Consider the following 21,338-nt stretch of genomic DNA (forward strand, 5'->3'; position numbering starts at 1 on the left):
ATTTTTTAACTGGTGAGGTTCTTTTTGACTTTTTGTTTTTACTGTTCTAGACAAGGTGAATACAGAAAGCCAACGTGTTCATAGCATACAAAGGAAGTTTTTCTTAAAAACACTTATATTGCAAATGGAATAAAAAGTCTTTTCAAAAACCACAACAAAACTCTTACGAGGCAAAAACATAAGGAAACAGCCTCAAATAAGGCAAGTATTTAGATTCTGGAAGTACAGAGATAACGGGGTGGCTAGTGTGAGGTGCTCGAGAGAACGTGAGGAGGACCCTCTTCTCCTTCACACACTCAGGCAGGAGGGAGTCAAAGAAGAAATGGGACAGAGGAAATTTTATAGGCAGAGTTACCAACCTAATGTCTTTATAACAATTAGCTGCTTCGATGAGAACCAGAAGGAAGTTGAGACTAAAACCAAGTAATAACACTGATAGTAATTCAAATTCAACACAGGAAACAGACATCGAAATGAGAGGAGGGCAGGACTCCTGAGAGCAGGAATGACCCCGTACTCCGTGCACATCCACAGCCCTGGCAGAGGGGAAGGCGCTCACGCCCACCCCTCGCTGGTGGAGCTCTCAAGTCCCAGCTGGACGTGCCCACCTGTCTGGGCAGCAAGGACTAGATGCAGTGTGGCTGTCACGCATGATCGAGGAGTGTCCTCGTGAGCGGTCGTCAGAAGACGTGGCCAGGGGCAGCCACCCCGGGGACATCCTGGTATGCTGGGGTCTTCCACGCTCCTGCCTCACTGTGCCTGACAACAGGCCCTGCCAGGCTCAGTAAGGCCTGCTTTCGGCATCTCTGTAACTCCCATCACCCATCCCAGTCTCAGGAAGTGTCTGCTCGATGCATACGACCTGTACACACTGCATACACCTGTGTTTCAGGAGACATTTCATTACATGTTCAAGTTCAAAACCTGAACTGTCTTACAACCGATGATCTTCAGTTCTCTAACAGGATTTTGTTACTCTCCTAAACAAAGTAAATTATTTTACTTTATCAAGAACTTTTTGATTCAGTAATGTGTGATTTTTATTACTTACTAAACGGGAAATGTATTTCAGATTCTGATTTTCATGTAACTTTTCAGAAATACCCCTCAATTAGAAACTGAAGAATTGTGCTGTCTACCCAGAGTGGTCAGTTAACCTTCACCATTTTCTCCTGCAGTATATTCTAACAATAAAAATTAGTAAACCTATTAGATAAACAGATAGCAAGGGCAACAGCGACAACAAGGCCAGGGTTAACACAAATGAAGCCAGCAACATGCCAGGTCTGTAGTTAATTCCAGGTTGACTCCTGCGTCTGGCACATAACTCACAGCACTATGAGGCCCTTCTGGAAAGGCTCCGCCTTCTCTCCAAGGCATACCTATCTGCGAACAGATTACTTGGTGCTATCCAGGAGGAGCAAGGATGGCTCCCTGGACAGAAGTCTCCCGATCGTCCCCAAGGCACTATCGAAGAGAGATGGATTTGAAGGTAACAAGTTCCTATTTGAGAAGGAAAGTGTGTGGGGCAGGCTGAGGAAGGATCAGTGTTTTATTCATGTGAGTGCTGTCAGACTGCTTATCTTTAATCCTTTCTTGAGATTGTGCAAGTGAGGTAAAGAGTAAGAAAGGGGGAGAATTCACCGGGACAGACAGGATGCGGTGGGAGAAAGCAGGCTGGAGGGACCGAGGTGTAGCCGGGGGGCTGGGCCAGCATGAACAGCAGGTGAGACACAGGCAGGACCAGACGTGTGTGAGCACAAGGCAGCAAGCGCACCTTACTGATCTTCACACCTCCAGGAACAGGGCCTGGCACAAAGCAGATACTCCAGGTCTGCTGGCCTCAAGAAAAGGCTCCCCCTGGCCAAAGTTCCTGATTATCTAGCACACCACTTTCTCTCTCCCTCCCCTGCTGAAATCACTGTTAGACCATGCCGACTCTGGCATAGTTTTAGGATTTTTTCTGCATCCTCCATTTGAATGTCAATTCCAACAGCAAGGACTTATTTTTCCTGTTTTCTGTTACACCGAATACACATTATGACATCTTTCCACTTAGCTATTTCCAATTTTTAGGCTGCAAAAGATAACCAGGCTTTGCTTAAATAATGTCTGTTTAATGTATTAATTCAACTTCTGACTTGGTTGAGAATGAAAAGCATGAAGAAAGAATGGAAGAAGTGGAAAACGGACCAGAACACAAGCTTGGGCGATCCAGGCGCACCTCTGCCTTAGCAGCGCTCTCCCGCTCCCTCCGGGTAGCTTCTTGGCTCACGTGCCACCTGGGAGCCTTTCTTCATGGTACCTTGGCAAGGAAGCCTGCCCGTAATCCGCATTTATCATGGCAAACCCCTCCAAGCACTCCCATCCCACCACGTCCCTTATCCGGCTCTTCTTTTCCACAGCATTGGGATTCTAACATACTGTGTAACTTCATATTGTTGACTGAATATACCTCCACAAACGCAGGCGTCTTTGTCTATTCCTTTATTAAACCTAGCACCTAGAATAGCGCCCAGACATAGTAGGCTCTTAATAAATATTTAATGTGTGAATGAAACAGTAAAAAAAAAAATTAAAAAAAGAGAGAAGAACATGAACTTAATCCAGAAAGGCTTATCAGAAACGTCTTTAGCCACAGATGTAATACTCAGAAATTCTTTAGAAGGTGAAAGTTAGGTAAAGGCTCACTGCTTTAAATGCTCACTAGACAGTCCTAGTTCTGGTGAAGAGAAAGGTGAGTTCTGCTCTGGGAACAGAGCACTGAACAGTGCCCTCTGACACAGTCAGCTCTCAGTTATTTGCCTCACAAAAGGAAAAGAAAGCCTCCTATAATAAGCCTTGTTCTTTGGAAAAGGAGAGAGAAAATGTAAATGAAGAGATACCCTGTGCAACAGAGACCAGTAAGGGACACTGCTGTCCTAAGTTTTCCTTTACTGACAGGAAGTGCCCCATTCTGGAAGGAACTTGGGCTCTGCCCTTACACTGGGGTCTGGGGCAGGCATCCCACCCTCTGGGCCTACGCGCCCGTAGCCGCCACGGGGGGGATAAGCCCATGGCGGCAAGTCACTACAGGCATTCAGTAGGGTAGTGGTGGCACAGCAGTGGGCACAGAGCCAGCACAGCGGGGCTGGGACCGAGCACCCTCCCCTCAACAGAGCGTTCCAACTCCCCTGGCACACTCCTCGCGGGAGGCCTCCTCTGCTGGACTGGACTATGGTTTCCCGGAGACAGGGCGGGGCCTTCTACTGCTTCTCTGCGCCTTAAAGCGCACGACATGGAGGCAGCAATCAAGCAGATGACACAGAGAACACTCTTGCACAAACTCACGCACAAATAACGGACGCCTGGCGCACTGCTCCTCGGCTTTTAGCTCCTACTTCAGCAGCCACGACCTAAACGTTGGCAGCTCCCCTGCACACGTGAGAAATTTCAAGCCCCTCTACCTTCGTGCGCGCTGTTGCTTCTGCCTAGAGCGTCGTGCCTCCTCCTTTCTGCCCTGGATGCTCAGGTACGTGCAAAAGCCCTCCTCAACTCTCACGGGCTGGGTCGGTTCTCCTCTGCGATCCCACGGCACCCTATGCTCACCCTCCCCAAGCCACCCACCATGTTACCCAAACAGCCTAAAAGATAAGGAGCTGGCTAGGAAATTTTGGTACATCCATACAATGGAATAATATGCAGAAAATAAAAAAGAAGGGTGATTATAATAAAGTCATTTCAGTTAAAAAAAAAAAAGTAGGAGGAAACATACGTGAACAGGTATTTGCTCTCCAAGCACACAGTATCCTCGGAGGATACACACCGGGACCCACACTCATGGCTGCTGCTGGGGAGGGACCTGTGCACTGTGTACATACCCTCCTGTAACTCCTGAATTTGAACCACAGGAGTGAATTACCTAGGTCAAGGAAAAGAAGTGATCTGTTTGCCAACTGGTCTTCAGTACTAGACTGAACTCTCCCTCTCCCAGGGCAAGGTCAGTGTCTTGTTCATCCAGGTCACTTACCTTAGCGATGGGCACAGAACGTGTAAATGTTTAATAAATGTTTGCTGAACTGAACTCCACTAAATTTTTGAAAAGGATCATAATTCATCTTGCTGGGTACAATTCTATTAGAAATCCTACCTTCTAGACCACTTGCACTGAAACAGATTGGCAGCTAGTGACTTAAAACAGAGCTTGGCCCTCTGTAAAGACTGCCCTCACTCAGGAAAGGAGAGGAAGACGACCCTGGCAGGAGCTCCCCAAGACCGACAGGTAGTGTGAGAGAGTGAAAAGGCACAGATTCTGGCCCCAGCCTGTCCTTTCAGGCCACCCTCAACCTTTCTGTACCTCAGATGAATCTCTGAAGTTAGCTCCAACCTGGCTCTGAACTGTAAGCGATTCTGCTGAGAGACCAGGGCTGTGAGGACCGAGGACAGCTAGGATATCGGACAACCTCAGTGTCCTCTGAGGACTTTACTGGCAGCTAAGACCTTTCAAGACAACCCAGAATTCTGGTAACACATAAGTACGTCAACGTACTAGAAAGCTAAGGAACATGGTAATGGTATGATGCAGAATCTCACTCCTTTCCTCTTTTTCTTTCTTCCCAATCTGGAACCAGGTGAAATACAAAGTACATAAAGGAATTTTTAAGGAAGAAAAGTGGGGCAATAAACAAACAGATAAGACCTAACAACATTATTTTTTGCTGTTGTTCTGAGCAGTTCAGATTTCAGCGTTTCAGTGGGGTTCAACTCATGTCTAAACATCCCCAGGCCAGCTCATGGGAGCACTGACTCTCGAGTTGCCTGTGGGGCTTCCGACCATCACATGCACTCAGGGCCACACGTCAGCACCTAGCTGACAAATGAGTAAGGCATGACCTGTATCCATAAGGCGCTTATAATCTAATGAGGAAAGTACATCGATGACTCATGAAAAAGGGCAAATGCAATTAAAAGAAGAGGCATAGAGCACATGAAAATTAAAAGAAGGGAGAAATGATTTCTGATGCAGGTGGGGATGCAGCAGGGGAGAGAAGAGGAATGAGGGATGCATCAGTGGGAGACGTGGGAGCCTGAGGGAGCCTCATGGTACCAGTGGGACTGAGCCATGTGAAGGGGGGTCGGAGTGTGCGGGGGGGGGGGGGGGGACAGATGGGAGGAAGGGCGACACAGCTGCTCTCCAGCCACAGGTGGCCTGACTTCTAAACACCTCCAACTGTCTTCTTAAAAGCTGCGCCTGGAAAAAGGCCAGGCACTGCTATATCAAATAATGGCTGCAAATGGGCAGAGCACTGTGCTTTTTCTGTGAAACAGGTTATTGCCTTAAGTGTTATCTCTTGTACACTCACTCAGTTTAACCTCGAATCATTTCTTAGGAACAGTCAAATGGTACAATGACTCCCATTAACAAAGCTATTACTATTAACCTCATCTGATAGGCTGACCCGTATCATTCATGTAACCTCAGGAATAGGTACTTTGTATAAAGCAAAGTCCACCTGTACGGGTTTTGTAGAAGCTATTTTGTTGCATTTGGATTGTGGCTTAATTTTTACATGTTCCACGACAAATTTTAGAGAATTCTGCAGAGATGTAATTTATTTTACATGTAAAACATAAGTTTCAATAAGCTAATCAGTGTTTCAGAGACAATTAGACAGGCTTCCTATGTAAAGAAACCCTTTGCTGCCACTTCTGAAGAGCAAAGGACTGTCTGAAGAGTAAATAGCGACTTCTGGATTCATCAATTTTTGAAAGCTGGAGCACTTATATGCCAGGCTTTGCTTTAAGCATAGTACGTGCACCTTAAGACAACACGGAAACATCTCATATCCTGATTTATTTAAAAATGTCTTTGCAGAAAATGTCTACTGTCCAGTTCAAATTTATGAATATCAAATCCACGTTAAGTCCTTCTGTAAAAATCCTCAGAATGCTAAGTTTTAAGACATTTAAACTAAATTCCCAATAATTTAACCCTATCTTTCACTGTCTGAAATGACTGTTCTTTAGAATTAAAGTCTGATCAAATGCTTTTACCAAATACCAATACACACTGACACATACCTCTTCCAGCTGTCCTGAAGAAACTGGATTATCTTCGTAAGCAGGGAACTGACAACCTGCTTTGCAACTGCAAAAATTATTAATTTCTTCTTCACATTGTGCCATTATTTTACAATTTGCTTCTGAGCTTTCTAAATCGATTTCCAGAGACTCATTCAGGCTACATTCCAAACACTGATTCTGCTTTCCTACTGGCAGAATCCCAGCTGATTCCTCCTGGGAATCAAGTGATGTTTGAGCACTCTTTTCCATTCCAGATTTTTTTAACCTGGGAAGGAATTTTCCAGACTCAAGCTCTGATTTTCCATAGTAATGGCCTTCCTTCTCTGCATCTTCTTCCAGTGGTTTGAGATCTGCCTGTGGATCTTCAAATGCATCGACTTGAGAAGGAATGGGGATGTTTGCTTCATCTTTTTCAGATTCAAATTCTGACTCGCTTCCTCCTCCTGGGGACAGTTCAGATGCAGAAATTGGGCGAAAGTGAGTCCTAGGAGAGATCCGAATAGCCCTGTATTGTGTTCTGTCAACGCCGCATATCCTGGGGTGGAGAACTTCACTGTCTGAATCAGAGCAGAGGATTGATTTCGGTTTAAAACTAGGACTGAACGATGCAATCCCTTCGGGTTCAAACGAACATTCTACATGAAGAACTTGTGAAAACGGATTGCTTAAGTCAAAGGAAGAGAATGAATATTCAAGTCCAGGATCTTCAACTTGAAAGTTACCACAAGCTCCTAATAAGTCTTCATGGAAGATAAAAGAAAACCCCTTATTCAATCCGTTTTCCCCACTCTTCGGCTGGTCATTCTGTTCAAATGACACGAAGGGTTTCCATAACTGCCTGTGACCAGGAGCAAAACTGTTTCCTGGGGTCATAAAGACATCTGTACCAGCTATTGTCACCACGTCGGAAGCTGCACACTGTAACAAACTTCCTTTTGTGTGACTGGGTGGTACTACTGCCCATTCCCCATCGCTATTAAAGGTTTTGAGCTCTCCATAAACTCCTCCAAGAATGAACGAGTTCTCTTTATCTTGGGCCACATCCCAAGGTTTAGAGGGGGTAGTATAGTCACCACCGTCCACCTTTGATAGCTCACCGGAAACAAAAGCTCTTTTCTCTGGGTTCTCCTTCTGTCCCTCCCACAGATGATATTCTGATCTCTGCACAGCCTTGTTAGGCTCCTGGAGGGGCTCCATTTTAGCTTCAGCATCCAAACAGCAGCAGTAGTTATTTACATCTGTCGAAAACAACTCATCCTCGATCCTTTCTACTTCTACCACAGCTACAGAATTGCTATCTGCCATCTTTGTCCAAATGTTTTTAATAACCCCTGAGCTGTAGCCATCTCCACGTGGGCTGCTTTCACTACATACCTGTGTAGTCTCAAAGCTTTTGTTTTCTGTTTTTTGTTCTAGCTGAATACCACAGACAGATTCTAGCTTGGATTTTTTTTGGAAAACTAATGTCGGAATTTCTCCTAAAGTTCTACTGTTCTGCTGGCAAGTTTCATCTTGCAAAAAATCTAGAAGTTCTTCATCTACATAATTTGACGAGACTCTAGGAACTACGTAATTCATATCGTCTGCGTTAAACTGTGTGGATTCTTCAAACTGAATGTTTAATGTCTCATTGTCTGAACGTGTTTCTTCTGAATGGGACCATGGACTACAAGTTCTTGTTGAAAGATTAGAACAGTGTTCATTTTCTTCAAAGGCACTATTTTTGGTCCATATTAGTAATCTAGACTGTGTTTTTCCAAGCACATTAGCACTAGAATCTGTATTTTCATTTCCCAAGTTGAGTGTTTCAAAAGAAAATGGTAAAACAGAATTACTGCATTGCACTTCAAACACTGAAAAACAAGAGTTTATACCAGATCCTTCATTAATATCTGAGAAGAGCTCTTGATTGCCAGCAAGCAAATGCGGATTGAGCACTGTGCTGTCTAAGATCGGGGAGAGTCTAATTGGAGAATCTCCTCCAAAACTCTCCCCGTCGGCATCGCCAGAGCTGGATGAACAGCACTCCCAGAACTGAGCCAGACTGCCAAGGTCTTGCAGGAATAAGCCCTCAGCACCCACAGAGCTGGTAGAATCTGTCCATATTGCACGTTCCCCTTGCAACTCCATTCCATCTAACACTATGCAACATTCTGCCTCAAAATCTGTCTTCTCTTTGCTTTTCTGTCGAATCATATTCAGAATCCGACTTTCTCCTTGCGTTGTTTCTGAGGCACCAGGATCCAACATGGATTGGTCAATGTCCACTTCATAGAAGTGTGTTAATTCTGATAGATGAATGTCATCCAAGTATCTGCTGTCCTCCGGTAGAGGACAGAATGAGGTCCCCGTGAGGTCAATATCCTCATTTATAACTGCAGGCATTTCTACAAAATGACCATCAATGAAAGTACCTGCTGCGAGGTATGTTTTATGAATATTATTGTTGCTGATACGAAGACCATGCACTGATTCAGACAATTCTTCTACTGCTTCTGAGGTCAGATCACTTGTATCTTGCCTGTTTCGGTATGTGGTCTCTAGTTTACTTTTCCTGCTCAAAGGAACAAAATACTCAGCAATCGGTTCGGTGTACCACAGCGGCTCCTCTTTGTACTCTCTGTCGGCTCTGCTCTCCAGGTACAGGTCTCTCCCTTCGGTGCTGCCGGCGTCTTTCCTGCCCATCTCCTTCAGCGGCCTTTTAGCCCGCTTGCACAGCTGTTTGGTGGAGCCGCCGCTGCTGCTGCTGCTGCTTCCGGCATGCACGCTCCTTTCCGCCTTTTCGCCATGCTTCAGTGAAAGCCTGCTCTGCCCATTCCGCCCTTTTCTGCTTCGGATTTCTCGTGTCTTGTGTCTCACTTTCACACACTTCGTGGATGCTTTTAATTCTCCCTGATTACCACTTGAGCTCGAGCCTCCTTCGCTGGAGCCGGAAGACCAGGAGCGAGGGCGCATCTTTCCTTCAGGCTTATGTCGGATTTGCTTTTTGTACAAAGCAGGCTTCTCCTCACCTGTGCCATTCCTAAATTTGTTCTCCTTCTCATTTTGACTCTTGCTCTGGGTTTTCCCGTGCACAGTGGTGGGCATGTCGCTGCTTCTCTCCTCGATGAGCTCGCCTTCGCTGTTGCAGTCCTTCGGGGAGGACGTGTCTGTGCTAGCTGGTGGGGCTGTGGACGACGAGGAAGAGCCAGGGCAAGAGCAGACTGTAGCCTTGTTCCACACAGTCAGGATTTCTTGCAGGCAAACTGGTTTCTCAGAAAGTGGTGGAAATGCTTCATAGTACCTGAAAAACAAGTAGAGAGTTCAAAAGTGGGCGCTCAGACGTATCAGATGTAGTAAAAACATCACCGATCAGAGAAACGGGATATTTCATTTCAGTAGAGTCAGTGTTTACGTCACCCATGAATTAGTAACTTCTTAAAAATTAATAATACCGTAAAATATACTTTATACTTAGTTCTATGGATCAAGCACCCTTACATTCAGCAGTGAGATAAGCACTATAGGAATATTTAGAAAATACGTTAAGATGACTTTGATCTTTAAAATTTGGATTTTCATAAGTCACTAGTTACAAATTAATACAGTGGAAAGAATGTAATATTTTGATACGAAATATCTGAATTTGAATCTCAGCTCAGTCATTTACTATGCTTGTGACTTTAAGCTAATCATGTAATGTCTTGGTCCATTTCCTCACCTGTAAGATAGTGATACTATGACTTACCTCACAAGGCTGTTATGAGCACTGGAAACAAATGTAGGTGAAAAGCTGGATAGCAAAGCAGTCGAGGGCATGAGCTCTGAAGCCACACTCCCTGAGTTTGAATCCTCACTCTGCTATTGCCTAGCTATGTGACCTTAGGCACGGTCCTTAACCTCTCTGTGGCCTAGAAAACGGGGTAATTATAGTATCTATCTCACAGAGTTGTGAGGAGTAAAGGAATTAACATGCGAGATGAGTCAGTGACTGTTATTATCGAATCTTTCCTCAGGAGGCAAGTGCAATGCCCAGCATTAAGCAGACCCTCAGAAATGGCAGGTTTCTTGGAATTCAAGTGTTCAGAAAAGGGGATGCTGGTGAGGCCTAGAACAATCAGACAAAGCGGACCACAGCTGAGCCTTGATGTTCCAGCTACGCAGCGGTCTGGCGAGTACTGTGAGGCACGGGAACCTGTGTGAGGACACGAAGATGCTGTGCCTCGTCAGACCAGCAACCACTGGAAACACACGGCAGGAAAACCAGGGAGGCTGGCTTCAGAGGGCTTCAACAGGAAAGAAGCGTTTTCAGTTTGCTAGGAAACTGGTAGCCACTGAAGATTTCAGAGCAAGACAGACTGACAAAGGAAGACTCGAGAGTCAGGATGGCTACCAAAGTGGGGGTCATTCTAGAGGCAAGTCAAGCTCACACATGAAGTGATAAAAGGCCAGGTGTTCAAAGGGCCTATACTTGACTCTCCTTTTCAGTCTAGACCAGAGCTGTCCAATAGAAATATATTATGAGCTTCTTAAGTACTTTTTAATGTTCTAGGAATCCCATTAAATGGGAAAGAAGAAAGTGAAATTAATTTCAATAATATATTTTACTTAACCAAATATATCCACATTATCATTTCACATGTAATCAACAGAAAAAACTATTAATATAGTGTTTTACATTCTTTTTAAATGAAGTCTTTGAACGCTGATGGGTATGACACACACGGCACCTCTTAGCCTGAAACAGCCACATCGCAAACGGCCAACAGGCCGCACATGGCTACGGCTACCGTGCTGGACAGCACAGCAACACAACCAAGTACTCTTTTTCCCTTAAGATTTAGAAGTTGAGAAGATTCAAATAAAATGTATAATAAGGAAGTCTCCTTACAATGCTGTCAATTTAAATATGAACCATCTACAAACAAAGACAGAAAAGCATCTTTAGGAAACAAGTCGGACAAGGTCAATGACTTGCCCAGTTCCTTCTGTAATCAGCAAGGGGAACTTGGCTTCCTTGTGTATAAAACAAGGACAAGCCTAATTGCTTACAGCTGTCTCAAAGGACTGGTATGAATTTCAAAAGTGGTATATGAATGGACCATAAATGGCCTTGTTTGTGTCATTCCGTGAATTTCACAAATATTGATTCAATATGCGTGAAAAAGACAAGACCTTCTTATTCACCTTTGAATTCTCAGCGTCAAGCACACAGTAAGTGCTCAATAAATTCCTGAATTATAAAATATCAAACTAAATAGCATATGACAAACAAAAAACTGTAAACCATGTAGCAGTCATTTGTCTGATTTTAACAAACACATGCTTTATTACTGAATACAATCTTACATACATTTCCACTTGATCCTTTGCTGTAGGGGATAATTCTGCCTCTGGAGAGGGAGACCCCTCTAACTTTTTGTGAATCTTCTCTTCTGTTATGAAACAAAAATTCAGAAAGATTTGTCTTATATTTAGTTAATAAATGCTCCTGTCTTTTTCTTAAGTAAATTTAATCAGAAATTACATAGGCTTTTGTGGCTTTAAAAGAACTCTACACCAGTTTATCTTTTTAATAAAAATCTATTTCTTAAGTGTGCCAGAGGGAACTCTGGCTAAACCACATTAACTTTGGGCTGAGAACGGAGAGAGGTTCACCTCATCACTGACAGAGGCTCTAGAGGCACTTAATTAAGAGAATGAAATTCCCTGTGTACTTATTAATTACACCAGAAGGAGAGAACACCTGTTTAGATTCCAAAAATATTTTCTCACAAAATTCTGCACTCACCGACTTTATACTGCCTCATCTTGACTAACACTAATCTGTAAAGAAAGTTATTACAATTAGCTCTCTGTTACTTAACATCTAGGTGAGGGCTATGTTTCAACTAAAATAGAAGCAGAGGGCTATACTCTTAGCTTAGCTCATGATACTGCCCTCAGATTAGAAACAAATAAATTGTGCCCTTATTAAAAAGAAGGCTCGGGCTTCCCTGGTGGTGTGGTGGTTGAGAGTCCGCCTGCTGATGCAGGGGACGCAGGTTCGTGCCCGGGTCCGGGAAGATCCCACATGCCGCGGAGCGGCTGGGCCCATGAGCCACGGCCACTGAGCCTGTGTGTCCGGAGCCTGTGCTCCGCAGCGGGAGAAGCCGCAACAGCGAGAGGCCCGCGTACCGCAAAAAAAAAAAAAAAAAAAGAAGGCTCAAGGCTTGGTGGGCAGCACAATGACCATGAGGAGGACATGTAAAATAAAGATCCTTCACTTTAATAGGTCACTCACTCTACGGGCTTGCAGGAAAGTTGAGAAAAGCAGCTGTGAGGGTTCACGCATCAAAATGACTCAATGAGCTTGTCAAGCCTGCCTTTCCAATAACTTCAAGAGTAAAGGCAAAAGCTCCTTCCAAACCTAAAATAATTAGCTGACACCTTTGCAGGCCCTGAAGTCAACAGGCAAATATTAACTTGGGGGGTGGGGGGGAGGAGAAGGATGGGAAAGGTAAGAGATTATTGCTCCAGATCCCTGAGCTTCGGTTTGAAGACAAACACAATGAAACGTCTCCTTTCCATGAGGGCACTTGTGGATTAAGTCATCCCTTTGAGGGCAGGGATCTATCGACCAGTGATGGCTGTGGAATGACCCAGAAGCCACTCACAGCTAAAGACAGAGCGTGACACTGGCCTGGTGACACACTGAATACAAAGACTTTGCTCCTGTTGCCTCTTCTTTCTGATCAATTCCAAGATCTGGTGGCTCTACCCACTGTGCGGGGATGGCCCTTGGAGGCGGCACCCTCACCTTGCTGGCTCTGCAGGTCCTTCAGCCTGGAGCAGAGCTCCTCCACTAAAGTCTCGATACCAGAGCTCTGCGTGGGAACAGAAAAGCACATAGTTTACGGCCAGGTATGTAAGAGTCAGGTATTTGTACACTTTTGTCTTAATATAAAAGCTTTACAAATCTTCCATGTTTCAAAAGAAACACATTATGAATATTTAAATGAAGAGTTTAAAAACTATAGGTTTCTAGATTCAATTTAGTATACGTATTTTACTAACAAAGTATATTCACCGGCACTTACTGATAAAATGTGAAAATACTAATGTACCTTCCAGAGTAGCTTCTGTCTTCCCAGGGATACAGCATCTTGCTCACGGGGGAGCCTAAGGACCTAAATGCCCATCTTACGGTTAAAAGTCAGTCGCTATCAAAACCATTATTCAATATCTGTACAAGCGAGGGCTTGTACGAGACTCAGTACAAATTAAAATCACAAAAATCTCCTCGTGGTCCTCTAGGAGTACATGGTCTAAAGAAAACAGGTGACTTTTTCTTTTTTTTCTCTTAAAGCGAACACTCATGACTGGAACAAACAGAGCAGGTGGAAAACATATGTCATTACTGCAAGCGAATGTGAAAGCTTTACTTTAAGGGCCATGAATAGGGTATTAGCCTCTGTACAGAACTGGGGTAAAATTTAAGGAGAGTGCGTGGAAGAGTCTGAAATTGGGAGGAAAAGAATAAGAGCCAAACTCTAAAGAAAAATGAATGATGGAAACAGGCATAAGCAAATCTTTTACTATGGAGACTTTTAAACTTTTAAAATTCTCTATTTCTCACAGGAGGAAAGAAAAATCTTTTACAAGGTACAAAAAAAGTGAACGCATTTCCTAGGAACTTTTTGTTTATTCAGTGGCTGAAAGCCCTACTTAAATTGGAATCGAGTCTCTCTAGGTGGTCACAACCCGAACAGGCACAGGACTCTGCCTCCTGTCGTCCTCACAGGGCCTTGAGGGGCTAAAAATAGACGCTACCCCATTCACCTCACACAAAATGACTCAGCAAAGTATTACAGATATCCTCAACAAGAAACCGCAGTTACACAGTTTGAGCAGCAAGAAAGATTACAATGAAAACAGCTAATTGTAAACATTGATAGTTACAGTCTATCCACATCATATCACAGCTTTTTACAGGAGACAGGACAAAAGAAGAAAGGGAAATGGGCCAGAGGAGAGCTGTCCTTTCCTTAAAAATTCCTAAAAACCATGGCAGATATTAGTCATAAGCACAACTCTGACTACACAATTCCATCGGAAAGATTCTGCTTACCATAATGTTAAAGGTGTGATGAGTATGGCCGTTTTATTCCACTTCCTCCAGACCATGAACCTAACACCACTGTCAGCTGACTCGCGGCTGCACGCTGGTCTGTACAGCAAGCCTGTGTCACTGTGTTTCTAAAGCCGGTGCCAGTCTCCAGGGCAGAACACCAAGCCCTAGGGATTGCTTATACGACTCCGCTCGATCCTCTGCAACGGCGGGCCACCTACTATTCTCCATAGAGCGCTCATTACAACAGTCACCAGATGTTACTTTTTACGCTTTGTCTTGGAAAGCACTTCCAAGCAACTGTAAAATTTAGCTGTTCTGGATAGTAATGCAGCTTAGAAGTATATACATTTGCTCTCATATATAAATGGATAATAGACAACACGCTTAGTCCTCGACCCTGTACACAAGAGCAAGCTCTACCGACCCCGATTCTGTCTTCCTTGATTCCTGAAGCATCATAATTGTATTTTTTCAAAAAAATCATTAGACCACTGGGTTATCATGATAGCAAACTGAGCAACAAGAAGGGGTGTCAGAAGCAGCACCGGACCCTGTCGTCTCCTGGCAGGCATTCTGAGGTGTCGACTTGGCGCTGTTAATGAGAAACTATGTCCATTTTCCCAACTATGATATTAAATACTAGATAATTCTGTTAATCATATTTTAACAGTATACCATATCCGCGAGGGCATTCAAGAATACTGAGAGCCTGCGGTACATTATACTCATACCTTAGTGACAGCTCTAAGGGGAAACAATGCCGTAGGTGAAAAAACACTAACATTCTACCACGTAACTCATGAGCTGCTTTTCCCAGCTGTAAGATGGCTGATACCCACTTACCTCCCAGTACCAAACCAACATGAGAAACTGCTCTGCAAACCACAGGACCACTCTAAAATTCAAGTTATGGTACCCAAATCTGAACACCGGGGGGCGCACACACAGAGCCAGGCACTTTTCAGGAGATGTTCAATAAGTGGTCTTCCAGACGCATGACCATTCACTCGTGTACTTCTCTCTCTCTCACACACTCACTCACTCACTCTCAGCAAATGGTCAGGGCCCCCGACGGCCAGGTAGGACACCCGGAGAGATGAGCTCCCTACCCTCAGGGAGTCTACCCTCGAATAACTGTTACTTCTCACAGCTGGGAGATGGCCGGGGGCAATGTATCTGGGCCTGCATTCCTGCCTTGCCCATACTCACTGGGCAGTAGGGTGCAGCGCCACGCCTGGTCTCTGAACACCTCCCTCTCAAGATTCCCGAGGGTAAACTAAGGTGATGTGCGTGTGAGGCACCCCTCAGAGTGCCTGTCACATGGGTCACCTAAATACTGGTGCCCCCTCTAGACTGTTGATTCGTTTCTCACTTCCCAGAGTCTCAGTTTTGGATTCACTGCTTTTTAAAATGCCTTGAGTGTTTGCTCTGATTTGAGTTTGAGGGTGGAGGAGTAGGAAAGGTAACTAACCTGACCCAGACACTGCAGAGTCCCCTGGATTCTGGGGACTCCACGGTGCTGGCACTGCTGCCTTCCCTCTCCTAGGCTACAGGGTGGAGCCACTTCCGTGATGATGCAGCCCAGGTCAAACACTGCAGCTACTGTCCCACTGCTTCTGGGAAAGATTTTTATTTGTTCCCTGATAAGTTTCTATCACTTCCCATACCACAGCGTTTCCAATGCTTCTCCCCCCTCTGCGCTTCCCATCCTTCTCAACTACTGAACTTAATCATCAGCATCAAGGAAACAAAGGCAATCTGACGTATTCTCCGTAGTCAAAGGCTTCTGTAGCTATGTTAATCATCTCAAAGGTTAATCTTTTATGGAGAACGCTTTGGGACTGGATATTGCCTAAATGCGTGACAGGCAGTTCCACACCAACCCTGTGATCATTAACCAATGTGGTTCTCCGGGGCACTCAAGCGGTCCATGCCGCTGGGAGTCAAAAAGACGTGGGTTTGAACTTCACCTCAGGGTTAGCCACATGGCCGCCCTTAAGCCAGTCACCTAGCAAAGCCTTACTTTTCACAGCTGGAAAATGGGAGCATACCAATGACACTTCCAAATAGCTGGGTTTTGAACTCCTTGTATCGGTCCCCTAATTTCTTTTTTCTTTCCTATTTGCCATTTCTTCGTTTTTTGCTTTTACTTCCTGGCAGATTTCCTCAGCTATACCTTCCAACCCTTCTGTTGAGTTCTTTCATTCCCATTATCATGTTTAGAATTTTCAAGAGATCATCTTGTCCCTTGGATTGTTTCTTCTTTGCAGCAACCTTTTCCTCAGAGAGAAATTCCCCAATCTTCAGAGTTCTAGCAGACAGGGAGAAGAAAGGGGTGGGGATTCAACAACTTGCCAACTTTCATTTAGTCCCCAGTTTTCATTATGGTATCTCATGCTTTCCCTCAGAGGTGCCTGGTGTCCTAAGCCTGTCTGGCTTCCATCTGTCACGAAAGTACCTGTCAGGATGGGGAAAGCCTGGTAACCTCAGTGAGCCACGACTCCTGGCACTCAACCCTAGTATAGGTCCCTCCCCCAAATGTGCTAGGATTCCTCAGTGAGACACTAGCAAGTGTGATGCATGCCCTCTCAGAATGCTAACTCCCGGGCTCCATCTGCCGTAGACAGAAGCCTAAGCTAGCCACGCGGAGAAGGTCACAGCTCCTAGCTATCCCTCCTGAGGTGCCAGACAAGCTAAGAGAGCAATCTTGGATGTTCCGGTCCCAGCTGCCAATGACTGCAACGGTATGAGACCTCAGACAAGACCAGCGGGGGCCTCCCTGGTGGCGCAGTGGTTAAGAATCTGCCTGCCAATGCAGGGGACACGGGTTCAACCCCTGGCCCGGGAAGACCCCACATGCCGCGGAGCAGCTAAGCCCGTGCACCACAACTACTGAGCCTGCACCACTACTGAAGCCCACGTGCCTAGAGCCTGTGTTCTGCAACAAGAGAAGCCATGACAATGAGAAGCCCGTGCACTGCAATGAAGAGTGGCCCCCGCTCGCTGCAGCTAGAGAAAGCCCGCGCACAGCAACGAAGACCCAACACAGCCAAAAATAAAAACAAATAAATAAATTTATTAAACAAAAAAACCAAACAAACAAGACCAGTGGGACTTCCCTATAGGTCCAGTGGCTAAGACTCCGTGCTCCCAATGCAGGGGAGCCGGGTTCGATCCCTGGTCAGGGAACTAGATCCAACACGCCACAACTAAGAGCCCGCACGCCACAACTAAGAGCCCGCATGCCGCAACTAAAAGGGCAATGAAGATCCCGCACGCGCCAACTAAGACCCAGCACAACCAAATAAATAAATATTAAATATATATATATATATCCACAGACTTGTTAAGTCAATAAATAAAAGAGCACCAATAAGACAACTGAGAATATATACCAGGGTTCATAAACTCATGTCTTCAGTGGCCAGGGAAGTAATACAAACATGTGACAGCCAGGTATAATGCAATAGGAAGCAGTGGGGCACGTGGTTACGTGGATGGAATAAACATCCATGGCCTACAGCCATTTAAGGATAATTTTTAAACAAAAAATCCAAACAAACAAAAGGCTGTCTCTGCCAAGGCACCTGCATGAGGGCTGTGATTCCCATCTTTAAACACAGGAGGATCTACAAAAATCTACCCAATGGCTTGCCTCCAGCTCTTATTTATATTTGCTCTCTAGAATGTGGTATAGAGGAGGAGGGAAGTATGCAATGGATAAATATTACTGCACACCTACTATAGGCCAAGGCGGCATAGAAGAAAAGATAATCTTTCTGGTTAGGTCCATAGCTTTCATCAGATACGCAAGCCTGTAATGCTAAAATGGTGAAAAAAACAACTGACTTTAATGTAGCAGTCTGATGCCTAAGTATATACTCTAGACAAGGCACTGTACATGTGCACAAGGGTGGGAGCACAAGAATGGTCCTTGCTGTGTTCTTTATAACAATCAAAACTGGGAAACAACTGAAAGGTCCATTACCAGAAGAATAAATAGCTTTACAGTGTTACAATGGACATTTAGCAGTGAAGAGAAATTATAAGATCATACTAGTAACATAGATAAATCTTTCAAAATGTTAACTAAAAGAAGCAAGTTACAAAATACATAGAGTATGATACCATTCATATAAAGCTAACATGCAAAATAGTCACACATTTGTGTATCCCCCTCAAATAACATTTAGTAAAAGTATAAAGATGTGCACGGGAGAGAGGAAAACCAAGTTCAGAGCACTGGTAACCTTGGAGAGAGATGGAGAGAAGTACCACGAGGAAAGGGCACTTGCGGGGCTCAAGCTGTTTTCACAATTATGTGTTTCTCAAGCCACGTACACAGGTGCTCACTGTTCTGGTCTCTGTCCCTCCCCGCGTCTGCCTTCCCGCCCTCGCACACTCGGTCTGTCACACCCCACTCAATAACCCCCGCGTACGCCTCTTTTTATGCCCTTTTGCTCACCTCACCCTCAGATTTTTAGAGCAGCCCCTCCCACTTGTTTCCTTTTCCACACCCTCACTTTCAGCATTTAATAGTGTAGGAAATTTCCTATAAAAATCCCAACTTTCTACCTTTTCTAAAAAGAGAGAAGACCTGGCACCACCGGGGACGGCGTTTCCCACAGGCCAACCCGCTCCCCACCACCTCATTCATTTAGCGTCCTACTCAGCCCCCGGAGACATGCCAGACGGCAAGCTCTGGCCAAACAAGCCAGTGGTCTATTGTTCAATCTCCTCCCCCAAACCACCCAGCCCATCAACCCCAGACACGCATATCCAACTGCGTTTTCAAAATCTCCACCGGCCTCTCTCACAGGCATCTCACACCCATCCCCCCACAAATTAGTGCTTCTTCCCAATTTCCTTTTCCTCAGTAAATGAAGATTCCTTTCTTGCAGATGCTCAGCCCCAAAACCTTGGCTACCTTCTCTGCCTCTGCCCTCTTCCTCCACCCTACATTCAGTCTTGTCAGCTCTACCTTCAAAATACATTTAGAAACAAGGTCTCGCCCTCATCGGCCTGCTGGACTAATAAGGTAATAGCTCCTTACCTGCTTTCTCTGCATCTGCCTCTGCCCCTCCATCTACCCTGCCTCGCCCCAACCCATCTACTCTTAAATGCAGCAGCCAGCAGCACCTTATCAGCATTTAAGTCAAGTTACATCACCCCTCTGCTCCAAACTCTCCAACTTTCGAGGCTTCTCAGAGGAAAAGCCAAGTCCTCATAACGGCCTACAGGCTTCCTTGAATACCCAGCTCTTTCTATGCCCAAGGAGATAAGGCCTAGGCTTCCTCACGCAGGGTTGGCTGTGACAACACAGCAATTGTGAACATTCTTGGCTTTAATAACCACTGGCTTCTCAGGGGTCTGGCCTGTAGAGGGAGCACAGCATCACCTCTTACAACGTGGACAGCGCACCCAGACGGGCGCTGCACACATCTAAGGGCTCAGTAAATGTTAGTTACCATTGTCTTGATGCTCATTATCCAGAATGGATAAGTTCAAATGTCAGCATGCAAAGAAACAATGTACATGGTCAAAATTAACCTTGAAAGTAAATTGCCATAAATGACTTTACATGTATTTTATATACAACCCTGTACAGCATATAAACAAAACATACGCAAAATATTGAGATGTACTACGTACTTTTACTGGCAAAAAGAATGTTACTGGTGAACTTAGCTGAATGTGAAAACATGAGCAGTTGCAATAAGACTTCACTGTACTGAGGACATAAATCCTCTACAAGACGCTGAATAACCACAGAGCAAGTCAGTTACCCAGGGTAAGTTGCAGTGCTGTTACTTTCAAGACTAACTTAATTGAAATAAGTTATCATTGCATCCTAACTTTATTCCCCAAACAGGGCCTTGTTGAGTTTCTAATATCCTAACCATTCCCAAAATGGGAGATGAAATACTAGCCCTGATTCAGTTTTAAGTAGCTCAATAAAAATAAAACAGAAATATAACTAATTATTAAAAACAAAAACAAAACAATATGAAAAGCTCCAACTCTGGGGAAAGAGAAAACAGAACCAAGTAAACTTGAGGATTCAAAAAACAACAGTCCGCACAGTTCCACTTTTTATGTTTTTAAAAGGGAGAAAGGGAGGTGTGGATATATGTAACCACATCAGGCATGTGCCATGTCCACTGGTAAGAGAAACAGAACAGCTTAGAATAACATCACGTAACTATAAAATGCCCACCTGGGGGAGGTCTGAGTGGCCTATCGCTGAGTCACAGCACCGTTCTTATTTACAGACCCCATTACTAACTGCACTCAAATCAAATGCAAAATGTTATAGCAAAAAATGAGTACCAGGGCTACCCTGGTGGCGCAGTGGTTGAGAGTCCGCCTGCCGATACAGGGGACACGGGTTCGTGCCCCGGTCTGGGAAGATCCCACACGCCGCAGAGCGGCTGGGCCCGTGAGCCATGGCCGCTGAGCCTGCGCGTCCGGAGCCTGTGCTCCGCAACGGGAGAGGCCACAACAGTGAGAGGCCCGCATACCGAAAAAATAAAAAAGTGAGTACCAAAGAATTCCATTTTATTTGCATGTGTAAACGAAGAGTATTAGCAAAGGCAGTTTCAGCTGGGACTTAACAAACAACAAAGCCCATTAAAGGTCATGGTCCCCAACAGGAATAAACAATGGCTCACAGATGTTCACGGGTGTTGCCAAACTACCATCAATGTATAAAATTAAATTTGGACATAACTGAGTTTCCTTATGGTTTTGGTGACGTTTCTCAGATAAATATTGGGCTGAGTGGGTTCAGAGACGTGCTGAAATGCGGGTACAACTTGATGCAAGGATTAAGCGGAGGCACAGCGTCCCACCACAGGGATGTAAAACTGCAGTCAGAGAAGTCTACCATTCTATTTAAACCATGGCGAGCGAAGAGTCTGATAACTCTGGATGCTTTTACAGAAACAGCTAACACTGTAGCTGTAACAGTCACACATGCACACACGAAAGTAATGAGAAAAGAATTCATCTCACATGTAACTCAGAACATCACCTCTACCTACCTACCTAATAGAGTGATAGCATCACCTATGTTACTGTCTTGTGATTATGTCATTAACATTTTAAGCAATTAGACTGTAAACTTGTTAGTGGCTTTTGACTCTGATCAGTTAGTAGTGACTACACAGAGCTGCACGAAGAA

At 44.8% G+C, this 21,338-nt stretch overlaps 1 protein-coding gene across 2 annotated transcripts in view; it reads right to left on the bottom strand.

The window, feature by feature from the left end:
- The window catches only part of KIAA0232 (KIAA0232 ortholog), an 89,342-nt gene that overhangs the window by 9,458 nt on the left and 58,546 nt on the right, over positions 1-21,338 (bottom strand). For both annotated transcript variants that reach the window (XM_067735036.1, XM_067735037.1), the window contains exons 4-6: positions 12,842-12,908; positions 11,396-11,477; positions 6,061-9,346 (exon numbers count right to left, since the gene is read on the bottom strand). In XM_067735036.1, the coding sequence (XP_067591137.1) occupies positions 6,061-9,346; positions 11,396-11,477; positions 12,842-12,908 (3,435 nt within the window). The remainder of the gene's footprint in view (positions 1-6,060; positions 9,347-11,395; positions 11,478-12,841; positions 12,909-21,338) is intronic.

This window comes from Pseudorca crassidens, chromosome 4, assembly GCF_039906515.1.
Source record: "Pseudorca crassidens isolate mPseCra1 chromosome 4, mPseCra1.hap1, whole genome shotgun sequence".
Lineage (NCBI taxonomy): Eukaryota > Metazoa > Chordata > Mammalia > Artiodactyla > Delphinidae > Pseudorca > Pseudorca crassidens.